Source organism: Jaculus jaculus, chromosome 1 (genome assembly GCF_020740685.1).
Source record: "Jaculus jaculus isolate mJacJac1 chromosome 1, mJacJac1.mat.Y.cur, whole genome shotgun sequence".
Taxonomy (NCBI): Eukaryota; Metazoa; Chordata; class Mammalia; order Rodentia; family Dipodidae; genus Jaculus; species Jaculus jaculus.
Genome location: NC_059102.1, coordinates 333,778,255 through 333,797,744, shown reverse-complemented (window position 1 = coordinate 333,797,744; position 19,490 = coordinate 333,778,255). Strand labels below are relative to the sequence as shown.

Here is a 19,490-nt window from a genome sequence, read left to right as displayed (position 1 = left end):
AGGGACGTTGTGGGGTGAAGTGGGACACATTCCGTTTCCAGCAGTGTGGAGAAAGCGGCTCTCCAGTTGAGTTAGCAGTCAGGAGGGCTTCCCCGGAAAATGCCTTTCTAAACGAAAGCTGAGTTGGGCATGCGCAGTGCATGGAAAGCGCTTCAGACCAGGCCTAGGAACTGCCGTGTGAGCGAGCGGCTGAGACCCGGAAGGGAGGTGCTCCGGGAGGGAGGTGCTCCGGGAGGGAGGTGCTCCGGGAGGGAGGTGCTCCGGGAGGGAGGTGCTCCGGGGGCTCTGGGGCAGGGCGGGGCAGGGCAGGGCAGGGCGGCTCACGTGCGTGGTGACAGGCTGTCCCTTGGAGAAAGCAAGCTCCATATAGACATTACCCGTTGTCTGGTGGCCTCGGCCTGGGGGGTAAGTGAGTCCAGGTGCCCTTTGTTATGGGGGATGCGAGTGGCCCCTGTCCTCGGTAAGGCGCCTGAGGACCTGGAGGTGGCCGCTCGCCATGGTCACCGGCTGCGCTTGTGTGGTTGTCAGGCTTGGACCGCGAGTCCGCCTCCAGCGCCATCCGCCTCAGCAAGGCCTGCCTCAAGAACGTCCTCTCGGTCCTGCTCATCGTCATCTACCTGCTGCTCATGGCCGTGGCCGTCTTCCTGGTCTACCAGACCATCACAGACTTCCGGGAGAAGCTCAAGCACCCCGTCATGTCCGTGTCTTACAAGGAGGTGTATCGCTATGACGCCCCAGGTGAGGCCTCCCTCAGCCGCCGCCGTCCTTAGCGCGATGCCCGGCACCGCAGGGCAGTGGGAGCTGGTACGGAGCCCGGTACCGACCCACCCGAGATCCAGCGCAGGCGCCCAGCGCGTGGGCGGAGATGGGCAGAGCCAGGAGCCCCGGGGCTTTTCCGAGACAGGAGAGCAGCCGAGCTGGAGCCAGAGGCCAGGAACAAAGGCCACTGAGAGTCAGGGCAGACTGAAGGGTGGGGAGGGCAGGTGGGCAGGAGGGCACAGCTCTTTAGAGGAGTCAGTGACCTGCCTGCAGGGGCTTCAGACTGTGCTATGTGCCTTTCCTATCACGTTGAGGTGTCTGGTCTCTGGGACAGAGACATCTGTCACCGTGCGTGCACTGTCAGCTCAGACCTGTGGGGCTGGCACCTTAGAAGGCGTGTGTTCTGTGGCCTCAGGCTCTGTTCACCTGGCGGATGACACTCAGAACAGCCTGCTCACAGGACAGAATTGGGGCTCCCATTGTCCGGGGCTCCTTGATAGTCTCAGCATAGCAAAGCATATTGGTCAGTTCCCATCCCCAGTATTTGGCATTCTTTCTCTCTGAAGTTTTTGGTGCAGTGTCTAGTGAACCTTTTGCGCTTTGGCACTCCTACTGCTTGCTACTCTGTTTCTGCCCTTGAGATAGGAAGGCTGTGGTCACTGGGGCCTTGGGTCTGGTGCCGGACTCCTGGGATGGTCTACACATGCTGGGAGCTTCCAGCATAGTGCACAGGAAAGACCAGTTGAGTGGGGAACCCTGCGGCCCACAGTACTGGCTGGGTTGCAGGCCCAGGAAGCACCACTGAGCTCTTTGGAGAGGCTCTGTAGGGGAGGGAACAGTGATACCGCGATGATCCCAGTGCCTTCCAGGCTAGAGGAGGGGACTGAGGAGACATGTGTCCTCCATGGAGAGCAGTGGCCTGCCCCTTCCTCACCCATTTCTCCTCCCTTCTTGGCAGTCACCCAAGGAATCTGGAACAGATTATTCGTAGGTATGAGGTGATTTCAGGGTGTGGTCAGGGATTGTGACTTTTGACATTTGCCCCTCTCTGTGTGTCCCAGGTATTGCCCTGTATCCAGGTCAGGCCCAGCTGCTCAGCTGTAAGCACTACTATGAGGTCATTCCACCTCTGACGAACCCTGGCCAGCCTGGAGATGTGAACTGCACCACTAAGAGGGTCAACTACACCCATCCTCTCTCCAATCGCACCATGGTAATGCTGCCTCTCCAAGCTGTCTGGGCCATGCCCACCTCTCTCCAATCGCACCATGGTAATGCTGCTTCTCCAAGCTGTCTGGGCCATGTCCATCCTCTCTCCAGTTGCACCATGACAATGACAATGACGCCTCCCCAAGATGTCTGGGCCATGCCTATCCTTTCTCCAATCGCACCATGACAATGCCGCCTCCCCAAGCTGTCTGGGCCATGCCCATCCTCTCTCCAATTGCACCATGACAATGCCACCTGCCTGAGCTGTCTGGGCCATGCCCGTCCTTTCTCCAGTGGCACCATGACAATGCCGCCTTCCCAAGCTGTCTGGGCCATGCCTAGTGCTGGCTTCATACCCAGAGGGCCTTGGCCTGCATCTTTCATGCCATAGTTGACAGCATGGGTCCTTGGTCCCTGGCAGACGAGCAGCTGTGACTGGCTCCTCTGTTCACGGAGGGCAGTGAGGCCTTCCTCCTTCGCCAAGTGACCCTTAGGGCTTGCCAACATGGGAGAGGAGGATGGTAAGGCTGATGGTGGGATGGGCCACTGAGTAAGTTGGGTCCCCTGCTTGATGGCATCATTGGGGCACACTGAAGGTGTTCATTCCTGAGGCCTGGGAATTCTCTCTGTCTCTCTCACACACACACATATATATGTAATTCCTGCTTGTGATGTGCATTTGTTTATGTTCGCATATTCATTATATGAATGCAGTGTTTGTGTATAGAGACCAGAGATTGGCACTGATATCTGCCTTGATTGCTCTCTACATTATTATTTATTCTGTTGACAATTTTTATTAATGTATATTATATATATGTTTAGTGTTTGTTTAGGAGAGAGCAAATGAGAATGAATGAGCGAGTTTAGGTGCACTAGGGCTTCCTGCTGCTGCAAACAAACTCCAGACATGTGCACTGGTGTGCATCTGGTTTTACCTGGGTACTGGGACATCAAACCTGGGCCATCAGGTTTTGCAAACAAGCACCTTTAACTACTGAGCCATCTCCCCAGCCCTATGTAATGTATCTTTATCTTAATCACCATTACCTTCTATTGGCACCCCTCTTCCGCTACTTTTTGAGACAAGGTTTTTCACTTGAACCTTTTCACCAATTCAGCTAGTCTAGCTAGGCAGCGCATCCTGGGATCATGTCTCTGATTCCTGAGCACTGGGATTATGAGAGGGCTGCCTCCTACCTGACATTTATGTGGGTGCCAGGATCTGAACGCTGAACCTCGTGCTTGTGCTTTAGGGACTTGATCTCTGAGCCTTCTCCCTAGCCAGATAAATAGAACTGTGTGTGGAGAGAGAGCATGTGCATGTGTGTGCGTATATACGCAGAGGCCAGAACTGCGTGTGTGTGTATGTATTTGTTTAGAGGCCAGCATTGCACTGTGTATGCGTGTGTGTATATATGTGTGTGCATGTTTAGAGGCCAGAGGCTGATGCCTGGTGTCTTCAATTGCTCTCCCCTTTGCTTTTGAGGCAGGGTCTCTTGCTGATCCCAGAGCTCACTGATTGAGTGAGGAGAGCTAGCCAGCAGGTGCCAAAGTCTTGAAACTGTACTTCTGCTCCCTCCTTCTGGGGCATAGCCAAGCCTATCCTGTGAACAGCCTCCTCCTTCCCTGGCTGATTGCGTGGTTTTTCTACCACCCAGTTGTGCAGCTCTCATTGGTTAGTTGAACTGACAGTGCGCCTGTCAGAACACAGGCCAAACTCCTGTGTGAAAACTTGCTCCCAAGCTCAGTAGTCTGGAAAGGAGATGCTGTTTTGGGGGGAGTTGCCTTGCTAGCAGGCAGGGCTGCATACTGTGTGCTGCTACCCCAATGACTGCTCAGCGATGGCCTGTTTTGTCCCATGTGGTCCCTTGGGTGTTGTCCTGGTCCCCATGTGCTTAGGAACACATGCCTGCCCCTGGGAAGGTGAGAAGGGTGTGCTGGGACTAACTTCCGGTGACACTTTCCCATGCCCTCCAGGACTTTTGTCAGCAGACCACACACAAGCCTTAGCAAGGCACCTGGTGAGGTCTCAGATCAGAAAAGTAGTTCTCCCACCAAAAGGAGAGTTGGTACTGGAGACAGGGCAGTCGGCCTTCCTGCCGCATGTCTAAAGGAAAGTGCTATGAAAGGTTGCAGATAAATAGCTGGACAAGGAATCTCTTGGGAGGACGCAGGCATTCCCAGAGGTGGAGTGGCGAGGTTCGCGTTGTCAAGTGGAGACCAAGGAGTCCTGGTGGCGAGTGCTGAGCGGCCCAGCGCTGGTGGTCCTTGAGGTGGGCACTCAGCCCTCCACCACCAAGCAGATGCCATTTTTGGCTTTTAGCAAAACCTGGTAGAAATAGTCACCTTAAGGTGTGACTTTAAAGTCCCTAAGAAATTCACAGATCCATAATAGTATTGATAAGGATTGAATAGCACATATAATAGATTGTACGTGTGTAAAGCTTTGGACCTGACGCTATACACACAATTTTCAAAGAGCATTTATAAAGATAATTTTTTTTCAAAGCTGGACATGGTGACTCACTCATTTAATCCCAGCATTTGGGAGGCTGAGGTGCAAGGATCATTGAATTCAAGGCTAGCCTGGACTACACAGTGAGGTCTGGATCAGGCTAGGCTATAGCGTGAGACTCTTATCTAAAAAAATATATATATTTTTTAACTTCTCAAATCAATCCATCAGATTTTCCATAGTTTAAACATCCCAGTGGATGCTTTATGAAATAGAGCAGGTTAGTTTTGAAGTATGTTTAGCAGCGACTACATAGGAAAGGAACGAAGATGCGGGAGGAGTAGCATGGAGGGGTCCTGCCCGGTCAAGTCACCGTACCGAGCTGTGTGTCGGTGGGCAGACCCAGAGACAGCAGTTCATGTGGCCGTACGCAGAAAGGTGGGAGGGTTAACAATCTGCACTTATCCATTATTCAGGGGCAGGTGTCAGCTGCCCCTCTGTGCCACATACAAAAGCTCAAGGAGGCACACTCAGAATCTACACATGAGAAGGTTGACAAGGAATGCTGGGGAATGGTAAAGTAAAGTTGACTTACCTTAGCAAGCAAACCCAGAAGCCATAGAGAAAAAGTGACAGATTGCATTCACTGTGTCAAAGCTTCCATATACTAGATGACATTAGGAACAAAGTTAAAAGAAATGTGACATGTGGACACAACAGCCAGGTGAGCTTCTGTAGCTGGTCTGCCAGTGAGAAAAGGGGACGGAGGGTGTGTCATGCTTGGTTGGCTCTGGGTGCTATGCCAAGAAGTCCCCAGGACTTTTCTGTGTCCCTGGGCAGGAAGGTCCACCGTCACTGGAAGTCCCTGGGTGACCAGTGTGGGCTTACTGGTCAGTGCTGTTCCTGAAGTGTCCGTGTCCAGCATGCAGTTCAAGGGACTACACAGCTCTCCATGCCTGAGACTCTGGCTTTTATCTCGCTACAGAAGTCTGCCCTGATTGTCCAGGGGCCCCAGGAAGTGAAGAAACGGGAGCTGGTCTTCCTGCAGTTCCGCCTGAACCAGAGCAGCGAAGACTTCAGTGCCATCGACTACCTCCTCTTCTCCTCTTTCCAGGAGTTCCTGCAAAGGTGGCCCTCCAGAGCTCACGGTGGCCAGTCAGGCAGCCGTGCACATGTCTGTGCTGGGGACAGTGTTGTAGATGGCCGCTGTCTGGCTGCCCATTGAAAAGGCACAGTGAGGCAAGCCTGGCGGCGTGGAGGGTCACTCTGTTGGCCTGGGCTTGACCGTCGATCCCTGGCTCTGAGCCTGGAACCCTGTCTTGCCCTGAGAGAAGGCTTTGTGTGTTTATGTGTGAGGCCCGTTTGTAGGACAGATGCCCCTGACAGACAGACAGACAGGTCTTGTCAGCATCAAACACTACTCAGGGTATGCGTTGTGCTGCCATCGCCAGGGCCCGAAGTGCTTGTTAGAGCAGGAACATTGTGTGTCCTACTGAGCTGGTGGGGGGGGGGGGTGCTTCATTTCCAGGAAGGAGTTAGGAACGTGGCTCCCCAGCTGAACAGGAAGCAAGCTGTCACCGGTGCCACAATACCCATGCTCCCACCTTTGGACCCAGAAGCACTGAGCCTGTGCTGCAGTTGGCACCTTCAAGCCAGTGCCTTCAGTGCCCATGTCTGGTCTGTCTGCCTTCCTTCTAAGGCTGTTCAGGGGCCTCCTCCCCTGGGCTTGCCCCCTGGGTGTTGGTTCTCAGCCTGGCGCTGTTTGCTTGGTTACACTGACAGTGTATGTAGGGCATGTAGCCATGTCTGTCTGGCAAATCATGATTTTCCTGCCTCAGCCTCCCAAGCGCTGAAATTACAGGCATGTGCAGCTCTGCGCTTGCCCACTTGTGCTTTGATCCGCTGTCCCTGCACCTGCTGCTGGTGGGCAGTCTTCTTGCTGAGCACTCCCCACAGAATGCTCTCCCCATCTCTGGCCCTTTCAGGGGGATCTGGGAGGCCTCTCTACTCAAGCCAGCTTAGGTTCACTGAGGAGCTGAAAGCACAGGATGGATGGTGTGGGAGAGGAGGAGTGCTCCCATGGGGACTACTGGGGTCATGCCCCTGCTGACAACTCCCCTAATGTTTGGAAACCAAACGGTGTAGTGGCAAGGATGGTGTTACTTTTGTTGTTGAGTGACAAACAGCCCTACAGGGCCGGTTTGAGAGGAAGCAGGGAGTGGGCAGCATTAGAAACCAAACAGAGGCAGGGGTGGCATTTGCTTTGTTTCTGGGTGTCAGGCCTAGATTAACCTGTACCTTTTTCTCTGTTCTCCAAGCCCAGACAGAGCAGCCTTCATGCAGACCTGTGAGAGTGCCTACTCCAGCTGGAAGTTCTCCGGCGGCTTCCGCACCTGGGTCAAGATGTCACTGGTGAAGACTAAGGAGGAGGATGGGCAAGAATCAGTAGAGTTCCGGCAAGAGGTGGGCAGCTCTGGGGGCCTTTGACACAGCTGGTGACTGTACTTCAATGTGGGCTGGAGGGAAGCTCTGAGGGGGAGGCCTTGTGAGTGTGAAGTCTTAGGGCTGAGGAAAGCTTTGGGAGGAAGGTCATTGTGAACCATCTTAGGGCTGAGGGCACCTTCACCAGGATGAAGCAGGGCCTTTGTGAGTGCTTCATGTGCCATGCTGGGGCTTCTCTGATACCCTCTGGATACAGTGCACACTGGCTGGCCAGTTCTCACCTAATAGAAGGTGGTGTGAGAGAATTTGCTCCACCTTGCAGATGGCAGCAAGGAGGGAGACCGGGCACAGTGGTGGCCTTCATGTGTCCTGACCATGGTGCAGGAGGAACAACTGTCTTGCTTTCTGCATTTACTTAGATCTTATCCAAATAACATGTTTTTCTACATTCTTTGTTGGGCCACTTGGGAGGTAGGGGCAGAAGGGTCAGGAGTCAGTCACCTTTCTCTACGTAGCAAGCTTGACGCCAGCCTAGGCACATAAGACCCTGTTTCAATTTTTTTTTTCTTTTTTGGTTTTTCAAGGTAGGATCTTGCTGTAGCCCAAGCTGAACTGAAATTCACTATGTAATCTCAGCATGGCCTCACACTTGTGATGATCCTCTCATCTCTGCCTCCTGAGTGCTGGGATTAAAGGTTGTGCCACCATGCCTGGCCCTTCAAAAAAAATTTTTTTGATCATTTTAAAATCTGTGTAACAGGTAAATATTGGTTACATGTTATTTATCTTAGCTTCAATTTCTGTTTTTTTTTTTTTTTTTTTTTTTTTTTTGAGGTAGGGTCTGGCTCTAGGCAAGGCTGACTTGGAATTCCTTATGCAGTCCCAGGTTGGCCTTGAACTTATGGCGATCCTCTTACCTCTGCCTCCCAAATGCTGGGATTAAAGGTGTGTGCCACTACACCTGACTTAGTTTCAATTTTTTTTTTGTTTTTTGAGGTAGGATCTTACTCTGGTCCAGGCTGACCTGGAATTAACTGTGTAGTCTCAGGGTGGCCTCGAACTCACGGCAATCCTCCTACCTCTGCCTCCCAAGCACTGGAATTAAAGGCGTGCACCACCATGCCCAGCAATTTTTTTTTTTTTTTTTTTGAGGTAAGATTTCACTCTAGCCCTGGCTGACTTGGAATTCAGTATATAATCTCAGGCTCACCTCGAACTCAATGATCCTCCTACCTCTGCCTCCCGAGTGCTGGGATTAAAAGGTGTGCACCACCATGCCCGACTTTAGTATCAGCTTTTAAGGCAGAGTCTCACTCTAGGCTGACCTGTAACTCACCCTATGGCCCACGCTGGACTCAAGCTCATGGAGACCCTCCTGTCTTAGCCTTCCCAGTGCTGGCATTAAAGGCGTGCACCACCATGCCCGGCTCCATGCTCATTTTTTTGTTAATAGGAAGTCTGATTAGAAAGCCTCTTCCTGGAGCCATGAGATGGTGGGGGTCTCTTGCTGGGGAGGGCTGAGGCATGGCAGTGCGGATGGAAGGGATTTGGGAAGCTTCCTCCAGGGGCAGTGCTCCTCACAGCAGGTCACGCTCCTTCTCCACTGCAACTTTGTCAAGGTGGAGGTGCTGCGTCCCCTCTGCACACAGAAGCCCTTGGCTTCTAGGGACAGGCATTTCTACTGTCTTAGGAGATAACCCTTAAAATGTTCCTATCTGTAAAACAACTGCCTGCATTTGCACTGTACATGGTACTTCAGGAACTCCACATCCTTATCTGGCCCTACAGAGGCTCCAAGGTGCTCCACCTGTGATCTGAAACCACAAGGGTGAAAGCCCCAGTGAAGGTGACTAGCTTTCATGCTGTGGTCTCCATTGGAAGTCTTTAGGGTCATGAGTTCTGAAAAAGACTTGGAATGTACCCACCTCACCTCACCGCATGCGGCAGCAAGGCGGGCACTTTGTCCTGTTTGTTTTACAGGTGACCAAGCTGACTGTGGCATATGTGCCCTCCATGATGCCACACAACCTCTAATGTCCTCATCAGCTGATCTCACCACACATGCCTAGTAAGGCTGTTCAGGGCCAGTTATGTGGAGCTGGGCACTACACTTTGTTCCCATACCCTTGGAATCTTGTTTGTAATGCCAAGCATTTGGAAATTTGGGACTTTTCTTGCTTTGAATTGTGTCTGATATGGTAGTTTGGCAATCCAAAGCATACATACATCACAGATCCTGCCTTCCCCAAGCAACAGAAACCCTGAATTTCTGTTCTCCTTATCCTTTGGGAGTTACACTTTTTTAGATCACTGAAAATGATAAACATGTCTATTTATAAATGCGAATTTTTAAAACTTTAGACTTGGTTAATATCTATTGACACATTTGGAACATAGTCTGTGTAGCCCAGGCTAACTGGCTCACAATCCACCACCTCGGCTCTTCCATGCTGGGGTTACAGGCCTGTACCACCACACCCAACTTGATTTTTATCTTTCTGCCCATCCCATGATGGTGAAATGACCAGGCTTTTTAACAGTGTGCCGGAAGTTGGTAGTGAGGTGGAAAGGAGGAAATGATGCGGAGAGCACTGAAGGGCCTTGGCATGGGGTGGGTGGTGAGCGCTGACTTCAGGCATCCTCCCCGTACAAGCCATTGAAAAGAAATGGGCACAACAGCAATTTTTCTTTCTTTTTTTTTGAGGTAGGGTCTCGCTCTAGCCCAGGCTGACCTGGGATTCACTATGTAGTCTCAGGGTGGCCTCGAACTCATGGCGATCCTCCTATGTCTGCCTCCCAAACGCTGGTATTAAAGGCGTGCACCACCACGCCCAGCTCAGTTTAAGAAATTAAAGTACATTTGAGTGTCATTTTTATCTGAAGCATGTACTTCTGGGATGGATGTGCCAATTAGCAGGAGTTAAGTGAGCTTCCTCCCTGTTTTCAATCATCCAGGTTCCCAGCCAGTTAGGCGGTGTCCCCGTGTTTGTAGGCAGGCCTTTGCTCGACTCGCCGACCCACACGTCTTCTCGGGAAGCCTGTCAGTCACACCCAGAAGCCCCATTTTTGTGTGCTTCCCTCTGTCCATCCACTCAGGTTCACAAGATTAACCATGCCAGTCCTTCTTTCTCATTACGCTGGAAAGGGCCGCTATGAATAGTATCTTTTTTACACATTATGGGCACTTGTAGTTCACCAATTCTCAGGTCCATCGACGAGTTAATCTGTTCCCTAGCTTTTTAAACTTCTTTTTGGATTGAACATTAGCTTTTTTTGTTTTTCTAAGGTAGGGTCTTGCTCTAGCTCATACTGATCTGGAATTCACTGTAGTCTCAGGCTGGCCTCGAACTCACAGTGATCTTTCTACCTCAACCTCCCTCCTGAGTGCTGGGATTAAATGTGTGAGCCACCATACCTGGCAATCATTAGCTTTTTTAAAAGAAGGAATTACTTTGGTAGAATATATAACAGAAAAATGTATAAAACATAGCTGTACAGCTAAATATTCTAAAGTGAACATTTGTATAGCAGTCAATCAGGTCTAGAACAAAGAGAACTTCCAGCCACCCCAGAGGCACTCACAGACACGACCTTCCTCCCAGAGTTACTGTTCTGTGTCGTTTGTTTGCATCCATCTTCATGCATGTATTTCCTTGCTTTCCTGTGCTTCTCATTGTGCTTCTGAGATGTCTATATGGTCATACGTACTTAGCTCATTCATGGTCATTGCTGCTAAGGCTAACTTGCTGGGTGTGGTGGCACATGCCTTTAATCCCAGCCCTCGGGAGGCAGAGGTAGGAGGATTGCCATCCTGAGATTTCATAGTGAGTTCGAGGCCACCCTGAGACTTCATAGTGAATTCTAGGTCACTTTGGGCTAGAGTGAGACCCTATCTCAGAAACAAAACAAAACAAAAAACCCTACAAAATTGGAGGGTTTATAAGGACTTTTTAGGTCCTAAATTACATGAAAGGTTTAACATTTGCTTTTGTAGGATCCAAATTTTCCTTGTTCAGTAATGAAACACATACAGATGCACACACACACGAAACAGAAGCCATGGTAAAGCCTTGGCTCTTGTACCAGTTAAGGGTCTTTTATGACTTTTTTGTTGTTGTTGTTGCTTTTTCTCTCCAAAAGATGGTGTCAAGTGATCCAGGATCTTAGGTTCCATCCGCACACGTTTCTCAGGACCCAGAGTTGGTAACACCTTCTCTCTTCCACATCTAGACCAGCGTGGTTAACTACATTGACCAGAGGCCAGCTGCCGAGAGAAGTGCTCAGTTGTTCTTTGTGGTCTTCGAGTGGAAAGATCCCTTCATCCAGAAAGTCCAGGATGTAAGTCCTGCCCCAGCAGAGGATGAGTCACTGACTGGTCCTTGAAGGCTAAGCCGGCCTGGCTGTGCTCGTGGTTGTCTCAGCACAGGACAGCTTGTAATTCATGCCCATGTTGTCAGTGCTGGGCATGCCTCGCATTTATGACGTCAGTGCTGCGTGACTCGTGTGGGGTTGACAGCGACTTCATCACTACACTGTTACAGGTTTAAAAAAATACTACTTAATTTAGGATACAGACAGACATAGAATGAGCACATCAGGGCCTTTAGCCACTGCAAATGAACTACTGATGCATGCGCCTCTTTTGTACACTTGTCTTTACATGGTTATTGGGGAATTGCATTCATGTCATTAGGTATTGCGGGCAAGCACTTTAACCACTGAGCCATCTGTCCACCTCCCAAGTTGTTTTTTTTGTTTGTTTTTGAGATAGGTCTTGTTCTAGCCCAGGCTGACCTGGAGGTCACTATATTCACTGGCCTGAGGCTGGCCTCAAACTCACAGTGATTGTTTTTTTAAAAAAATATTTGAAAAAATAAAAAATATTACATTTATTTATTTATTTGAGAGACAGAGGAAGAGGCAGAGAGAAAAAGAATGGGCATGCCAGGGCCTCCAGCCACTGCAAATGAACTCCAGATGCATGTGCCTACTTGTGCATCTGGCTTACGTGGGTCCTGGGGAATCAAACCAGGGTCCTTAGGCTTTGTAGGCAAATGCCTTAACTGCTAAGCCATTTCCTCAGCCCACAGCAATCCTTTTACCTCTGCCACCTGAGTGCTGGGATTAAAGATATACACCACTGCACCTAGCAGAGAGAAAGAGAGAATGGGGGTGCCAGGGCCTCCAGCCCCTGCAAATGGATTCCAGACTCATGTGCCACCTTGTGCATCTGGCTTTACTTGGGTACTGGGGAAATGAACTCAAGTCGTAAGGCATTGCAGACAAGAGGCTTAACTGCTAAGCTTTCTGTCCAGCCACAAGTGTTAACTTTGAAGGGGACACTGTCATTTTACCATTCATCTGGTATAGCAAATGCTCTTCAGAACAGCTAGTGAGCAGCAGTGCTGACTCGGAGAAGCTACTCTGTAGTCACTCCTAGAAGTCGTCCTTGATGGCTCACTGGGGTGCACTTCCTGAGACAAGTCAGCAGACACAAAGTCCTCACCTAGGGCCAGTCTCAGACAGTTGTGGGGGAGAAATCGTTGGGTATCTTTCCCAAAGCACACTGTCCACCTGTTTCGGATCTCATGAGACACATTCATTGTCACACAATGTCGAGATGATCTTGGCTTTAGGGAAAATTTTTCAAAGCTCACAGGTTCCACAGCCTCAGGTCCCAGGGTCAAGGTTCCGAGGAGGCTGTGTCCCAGCGTCACTTCTGTTGTGGTCAGCAGGGCATGTAACGCAGTGCAGCTTAGGCTTGCCAGGAAGACGCCGGTGGAGGGACACTAGCTGTGTACGGTGTGCGCTCTGGTGTCAACCACCCACCGTTTGTTGTTAGAGGCCAGTGGTGAGTCACCTAGAGTCCCTCCCGTGTAGTCCTGGGTGGTAGTGGCCGGCCACCACTGCAGCTCGTTCTGTCTCAGGTCACCCTGCTGAAAGTGGGCCCATGCTTGGGGACTTAGGAATGTGGGAAGACCTGCCTTCGTGAGGGAGCTGGGCAGGGGGCTCGGTGGAACAGCGCTCGCCTAGCATGCCCAAGGCCCCGAGCCCCATCCTCAGTATTGCAGGTCAGGCAGGAGTTAGTGAGGAGCTGTCCACTGCTGTAAGTATAATGCCAGATGGTGACTACCTGCCATGGGGTAGTTTGCTGAAATCAGTGGGTTTCAGCCCTAGTGGATGGGGAAGGCACGGAGTGTTTGCAAGATGCGAAATCTGGAAATGAGCATAGGCCTGGCAGCAGTGGCATCCATGCGATGAATGCAGGGGTCACCATTATAAAATTAAGGTACAGGGTTGGGGGTTTAACTCAGTGGTAGAATGCTTGCCAACTAAGTGCAAGGCCTTGGGTTAGTTTAGTCCATAGCACTGAAAATACCAATAAAGAAAGTAAAGAACTAACCTTCCTGTGGACAGGCATGATTTTAAGGAAACCCCCATCACTTATCATTGGTTCACATAGGTAAAGCTCTTCTCTGGGCGGAGATTGTTTTCTTCTGGTCAGTTCATTGTGTAGGAGGCGCCTGGTCTCCTTAGACTAGCTGTGGACATGCAAGTCTGAAGGGGTGTTGGTTCTGATACTCTATGGCTTAAGAATCAAGATGGGTGCACATCAGTAACCTCATGCTTGTTTCTGTTTTCACAGATAATCACGGCCAATCCCTGGAACACCATTGCTCTACTCTGCGGAGCCTTCCTGGCGTTGTTTAAAGCAGCAGAGTTTGCCAAACTGAGTGTGAAGTGGATGATCAAAACTAGGAAGCGGTTCCTTAAGAGAAGAGGCCAGGCAACAGACTACACAAGCTGAAGCCCTGTGCTGCCTAGACTGCACATGGATGAGGGCCTGCTTACTTCCCTGTCACAGACTGAGCTGCAGCAATGCTCACTTGAAGAAAGGAACCTCACAGCGAGGAACAGCTGGACAGCCACACTGGACTGTCTAACCTGGCCAGAAAGATGCTGTCCCACGCTTAACGGGAAACATCCGCTGGATAACCTGAAAGTTATCTTAAGTATTTAAATTATTAACAAACATTTTAGAGCTGTCCAATGACTCAAAAAGGGTTTGTGGGAGGTGCCTTTCTTATTAGTTGTTCATTGTATAGTTAAGCTCCAGCAGGTTAGCCAAGGCTCCGTGTTTTGTTTTTTTTTTAAGTTTTTTGAGGTAGGGTCTCACTCTAGCCCAGGCTGACCTGGAATTCACTGTGTAGTTCCAGGCTGATCTTGAATTTATGGCAATCCTCCTACCTCTGCTTCCTGGGTGCTGGGATTAAAGGGATGCACCACCATTCCCAGATTTCCACTCTACTGAACTTCAGCTTTTCCTTTTAAAACGGACAGCTGGGTAGCTTTCTTTTACCAGAAATCTTATGGAGGTATATAGGTCATGCTTTGGAATCTGCACTGCACAAGGGGAGGCAAAACCCTCATTATTTTGACACCACATGTTAGTGCTGTCCAGGCCCTGACAAGTTCTGTCATTTGTTAACTGAGACTTTAAAAGTTACAAGAAATTAGTGATTAAGTTTCTGATGGATTGACTAGCCACCTTCTTTCCTAGCTAGAATATGTGTTAACTCAGGTATGAGTTCAGCAGTTAGCATTCATGTCTAGCACAGATGTACACAGTAGGCGTGCACTTAGTGTATTTTGATTTCATTAACAGGTAAATAAAGTTGGGTTAATACAAAAGGAGTGAGTGTGCCAGTATGCATGTCTGCTAAACCAACAGGCACCAATACTCTCGTGCTGTGAATGCCCAAACCAGAGGCACTGTGTCTAGACCGGCGACACGAGCGGCTCTGACCCCGTGGTATGTCATCACCGCTTCCAGGGAAGGTAAGCTGTGCATGCTAACGGATGGCAGCTGGCCAGGAAAAGGGACGTGTTGCACTAGAAAACGTGGTTATAAGCTGGTTAGTACCTCAAAGACTTACCTGAGGAAGGGCCTCTACTGTAACATTAGGACTGCCAGTCTATCCTCTGACAGAGAAGCACACTGAGAACAAGTCTATGTGTTATGAAAACTATCTTCAGGGTTTCACGTCATTTGCGTGCCTGTGCGCCTAGAGAGGGTATAGCAGCATTTCCTGAGTTCGCATCTGGCTGTAGAACCCAGAGAATCACTCACTTGTATGAGGCAGGCAGTTTCTCCTCCTTAAAGCAAGAAACTATTTTTGGTTGATTAAAAGTAAACTTGTAGGTGGGGAAATAGCTCAGTTGGTGAAGTGTTTGCCTTGGAAGTATGAGGACCTGAGTTCCAGCTCCTGAACCCATGTTAAAAAAGAAAAGCCAGGGCTAGAGAGATGGCTTAGCGGTTAAGCGCTTGCCTGTGAAGCCTAAGGACCATGGTTCAAGGCTCGATTCCCCAGGATCCACGTTAGCCAGATGCACAAGGGGGCGCACGCGTCTGGCATTCATTAGCAGTGGCTGGAAGCCCTGGCACACCCATTCTCTCTCTGTGTGTGTCTGTCTCTCTCTGTGTCACACTCAAATAAATAAAAATGAACAACAACCACAAAAAAGCCAGGCATGGTGATGCATACCTGTAATCCCAGCACTGGGGAGGTAGAAATACATGGATCTTTGAGGCTTGCTGGCCAGCTATTAAAAAAAAAAAAAAAAAAAGTAAACTTGTATAAAGGACTCTTACTGGACTGGAGAGATGGCTTAGTGGTTAAGGCACTTGACTATGTAGCCTAAGGACTCAGGTTTGATTCTCCAGTACCTGCATAAGCCAGATGCACAAGAGGGCACATGCATCTGGAATTTGATTGCAGTGGCTAGAGGCCCTGGTGTGCTCGCTCATTCTCTCTCATAAATAAATTATTTTTTAAAGAGATATTCCTGCTACCTTTGTTTCACAAAAACACAAGAATTCAGATGGAACCTAGGTCTCTATAAAATCCGTAGGGCAAATTGCAAAGCTGAGCATAAAAACTGACATGAGTATTGACAAGGGTGGGTTTCTACAAGTAGATCTAGGTACAGTGTGTGTTCAGTATGTGTGGGGTCCTGGGTTTGAGCCTTAGCACCAAATACCATAACACTGTATAATGATAAAAAGCCTCGATAAATATCTAATTGTGTCAGTGTACACACTAAAACTCTATATATTGTGGAAAATTGAGATTGTTAAAGTTTGAAATTGAAGGTGCTTGCTTGTAAATCCTGCAGGCTCAAATTTGGTTCCCCAGTACACAAGTAAAGCCAGATGTGCAATGTGGCACTCATGTCTGGAGTTTGCAGTGGCCAGAGGCCCTGGTATGCTCATTCTCTATCTGCCTTGGGAGAGAGTAAGATAATTAAGAAGTAAGCATCTTTCCTCTCCAGAGAAAGCAAACGAATCCTGAGCTCCACTTCCTGCAAAGGCAAGTGTATGTTCTATAGATTTCCCCTTTTTAAAAAAGAAAAATTTGAGAGTGAGAAAGAGGCTGATAGAGAATGGGCACACCAAGCCTTCTAGCCACTGCAAACTTATTCCAGATGCATGTGCCACCTTGTGCATCTGGCTTTATTCTGCTTCTGAACACAGAGGAATTTTATGAAAAGACTTGTAAAACAGTTTTGCTTTGATAAATGGCCAAAACACTAATTCATGGTCCACAGCCTTCCTATTTTTATTTGAGAGAGAGAGGCAGATAAGAGAATGGGTACACCAGGGCCTTCAGCTGCTGCAAACAAACTCCAGACACATGTACCATCTTGTGCTTACATGGGCCCTAGGGAACTGAACCTGAGTCCTTTGGCTTAGCCATCTTTCCCAGCCCCAAACCTTCCTATTTTTAATTAGACTGCATCCTACAATTAGTAGCAGCTTTTCATGGATGTGCTTATGTATGTAAAAGCAGGTTTCAAAGTACTCAAGTTCAGAGCTGAATAAAGAAAAGATGAAATAAGGCAAAATACAAACATAGACTTTATTAAATGCTGCTCCATCCCCCAGTGAAGATCTTTCATTATAAAAGTTTTCCACACAACTGCAAGTCAAGAGATTGGAATGGTACTCTGATAACAAAAGATGTGAGAAATACTTGACCAGGTAAAAACATACAAGACCTCTATGTAGTCAACTTTTCCACAAGTCTACTGAGGAAGCCTACTGTGTTTCCTTTAAATAAAGCCAGGCCGTGACAGCTCGTGGTCTGTACACCACACGTGGCCTCAGAGCCTGCACCGGCAGTGGGCCGGCAGGCATGAGGACTGGAAAGGCCCTGCCTCCAGCCTTGGAGGGAGAGCGGGAATGCAGCAGGCGAGCCTGGCAGCCTAGTCTGTGCTCGCGCCCGGGCGCTGCTGATCCAGGGAGCGTTCAGGGACAGTCTGAGGAACTCTGGTTTTTCCAGCTTTAAACATTTTTCTCCAATTCCAGAGAGCAGTCGTATTTCTAATGAGAGGTACTTAGGGTAGGGAATCCCACCCTTACTTGATTTTAGACAGAGTTCTTTCCTCGGATGTAATGAAGATCTGCAGCAATGTGAGAAGCACATTATGAAAGGGACATGTACAGAGTGGATTACCTGATCTATGTGCAACACAATCAGAAGAATTCATCATTCTCACCACTCCCATAATTACCTCACTCCTACTGTAGATGTAAATTCATTTCTGTGCAACAATGATTAGACAAAGGTTACAATACACTGTGGCCATAATACAGCACAGCGCCATGTTAGTCCGCACTTTTTCACTTACAGTTGCCAGGAAAAGTTGGCCTTATACTGATGAGGTTTGCTTTGCAGTTTTTATGTATTTCAAAACAGTGCCCACAACTGCCCATCAGCAGAGGGCCCTTCGCTCGGCCGTTGCGTTGCTGAGGACGGGCGCACGCCAGCGTTGTTGCTCTGTCTGTCCCGGGTTGCCCTCCTCAGCTTTAGCTCCTCTAACTTCTTCCACAATTCCTGACGCTCCAACTCCTTCTTCTTCTCCCTGTAGGAAACAACACTGTACTCAGAAGCACCTTCAGAAGTGAGGACAGGTGCTCTCCGGAAGTTTATTGGAGAACACTTACATTTCTATTTCTAAAAGCACTGGTGTCTGATTACCTAAGACCTTGATTTCTTCTGTCTCCCTCCCCTACGGGACCAAACCGTGCTTCGTCACAAAGTGCTTTCACATTCATTACATTCCTCATGTTCTTGCAGTCAGGGAGACTGAGACTCTGGCCAGGAGGTGGAGTCCCTTCTCCCCTTCCCCATGCCTAAGAACCAGTCTTCTCCCAGGTCTCTTGCCACCAACGGCTCTGTATCTGACCAGCTCTTGCCCATGTCACATGAGCAATGTCTCAGTGGAAGAATGTTACAGGTCATGTCAGTAACTTCAATTCTAAGGAAAACATTTCTAAGTAACTTGAACCAGACCTATTCTCAGAGGCTATGGGCATGTAAGAAATAGGCTTATATTTCTACAGTTTAAAGGGATACGCACGCGCACACACACCTTTAGAAGAATTTGCTGATGTATACAGCTAGTAAGTTATGTGGAACACATATTTTTCAAGTAGGAATTTGATATGGTCTTTGTGGGGCTAAAATTATGCTCTTCTGTTAAAAGACTGCACTGAGTACTGAGCTAGTTGTTGGGGGACTACCTTCTTTCTCTGCTCCACACAAGATGAGCTCTCTAAACCGAGTGGGTAATATACGTTAGAAGCAAATGGAGGCTATTCTCTTCATGAGGGTGGAGTAGTTCCTGCCGCCTCCTCGTCCTTGACAATTATCTCCTAAAATACAGCCTACAAGGAACGTCACTGCCCTGGCACTGTCCCAAAGCACAAGTATGTTGACCTTGAATACCACTTTCCATAACCCACAGCCCTGGAACTGCCAAGCTCTTATACAAGGAGCTAGCAAAGAGGGAAGGCTATAGGGATAAGCAGTTTTCAAAAATAAATCAAGTTGTATTTCAAATCCAGCATCAACTATATTTCACAGTGTAGAAGCTACCAGACTGATGGACTCTTCCCCTAAGAGATAAATAGGATTTCTGGTTCACATTAAAATCATAACCTAATTCTTAGGGAAGTAAGTTCTGTCATACCCTAACTAGTACATGTCCCACTTTTCTGCTTAGCAGTGTCATGAAAACCCCAGGGCAGGTTTGTTTGGCAATGACTTTGGTATCCAGAGGCTTCCAAATGACAACACCTGGTGTACTGCCTGGAAACAGACTCTGATGGGCTTTTCTAGACTAAGTCACAGTGGATACAACGTCAGATAATTTTGTAAATCAAAACCTCAAGTACCTCTGTCTTTCAGCTTTGTATGAGCTAGTGAGGTCATCAAAAAGCTTGCCATTCATCTCCATGAGGGTTTTGAGCACATTGTACACCAGGGCTACAATGGTCCTGAAAAGAAAACGAGCAGGGCACGGTTAGGTGGCAATACTTTCATCTCTAGAGCGTGCCCAGTGCGAGCTGACCATGTAATACATTTTAGATGATACAACAAAGCTTAAAACACTGTAAGTTACTCAAAGTCACAAGGCCAGGGGTAGTCAGGTTCCTGTATCAGGCTATGGTTCTACACCAGCTGCAAATATTCTGGTCATACTCTCTTCTGAAATCCTGGGTGGCCATACTAAAAGATGAGATGATCTAACCTAACTTGAAAGACAAGTACCAGAC

General features: G+C 48.8%; 2 protein-coding genes across 4 annotated transcripts in view; one reads left to right on the top strand and one right to left on the bottom strand.

The window, feature by feature from the left end:
• The window catches only part of Pacc1 (proton activated chloride channel 1), a 33,680-nt gene extending 19,117 nt beyond the window's left edge, over positions 1-14,563 (top strand). For all 3 annotated transcript variants that reach the window (XM_045145975.1, XM_004671281.2, XM_045145961.1), the window contains 6 exons: positions 529-738; positions 1,821-1,972; positions 5,412-5,554; positions 6,745-6,889; positions 11,099-11,206; positions 13,515-14,563. In XM_045145975.1, coding sequence (XP_045001910.1) covers positions 627-738; positions 1,821-1,972; positions 5,412-5,554; positions 6,745-6,889; positions 11,099-11,206; positions 13,515-13,676 — 822 coding nt within the window. In that variant the 5' untranslated portion in view covers positions 529-626 and the 3' untranslated portion in view covers positions 13,677-14,563. The remainder of the gene's footprint in view (positions 1-528; positions 739-1,820; positions 1,973-5,411; positions 5,555-6,744; positions 6,890-11,098; positions 11,207-13,514) is intronic.
• A 2,201-nt stretch (positions 14,564-16,764) lies between these two features.
• The window catches only part of Ppp2r5a (protein phosphatase 2 regulatory subunit B'alpha), an 89,606-nt gene continuing 86,880 nt past the window's right edge, over positions 16,765-19,490 (bottom strand). The window contains exons 12-13 of the mRNA XM_045145949.1: positions 19,110-19,211; positions 16,765-17,794 (exon numbers count right to left, since the gene is read on the bottom strand). Of these exons, the coding sequence (XP_045001884.1) occupies positions 17,620-17,794; positions 19,110-19,211 (277 nt within the window). The 3' untranslated portion in view covers positions 16,765-17,619. The remainder of the gene's footprint in view (positions 17,795-19,109; positions 19,212-19,490) is intronic.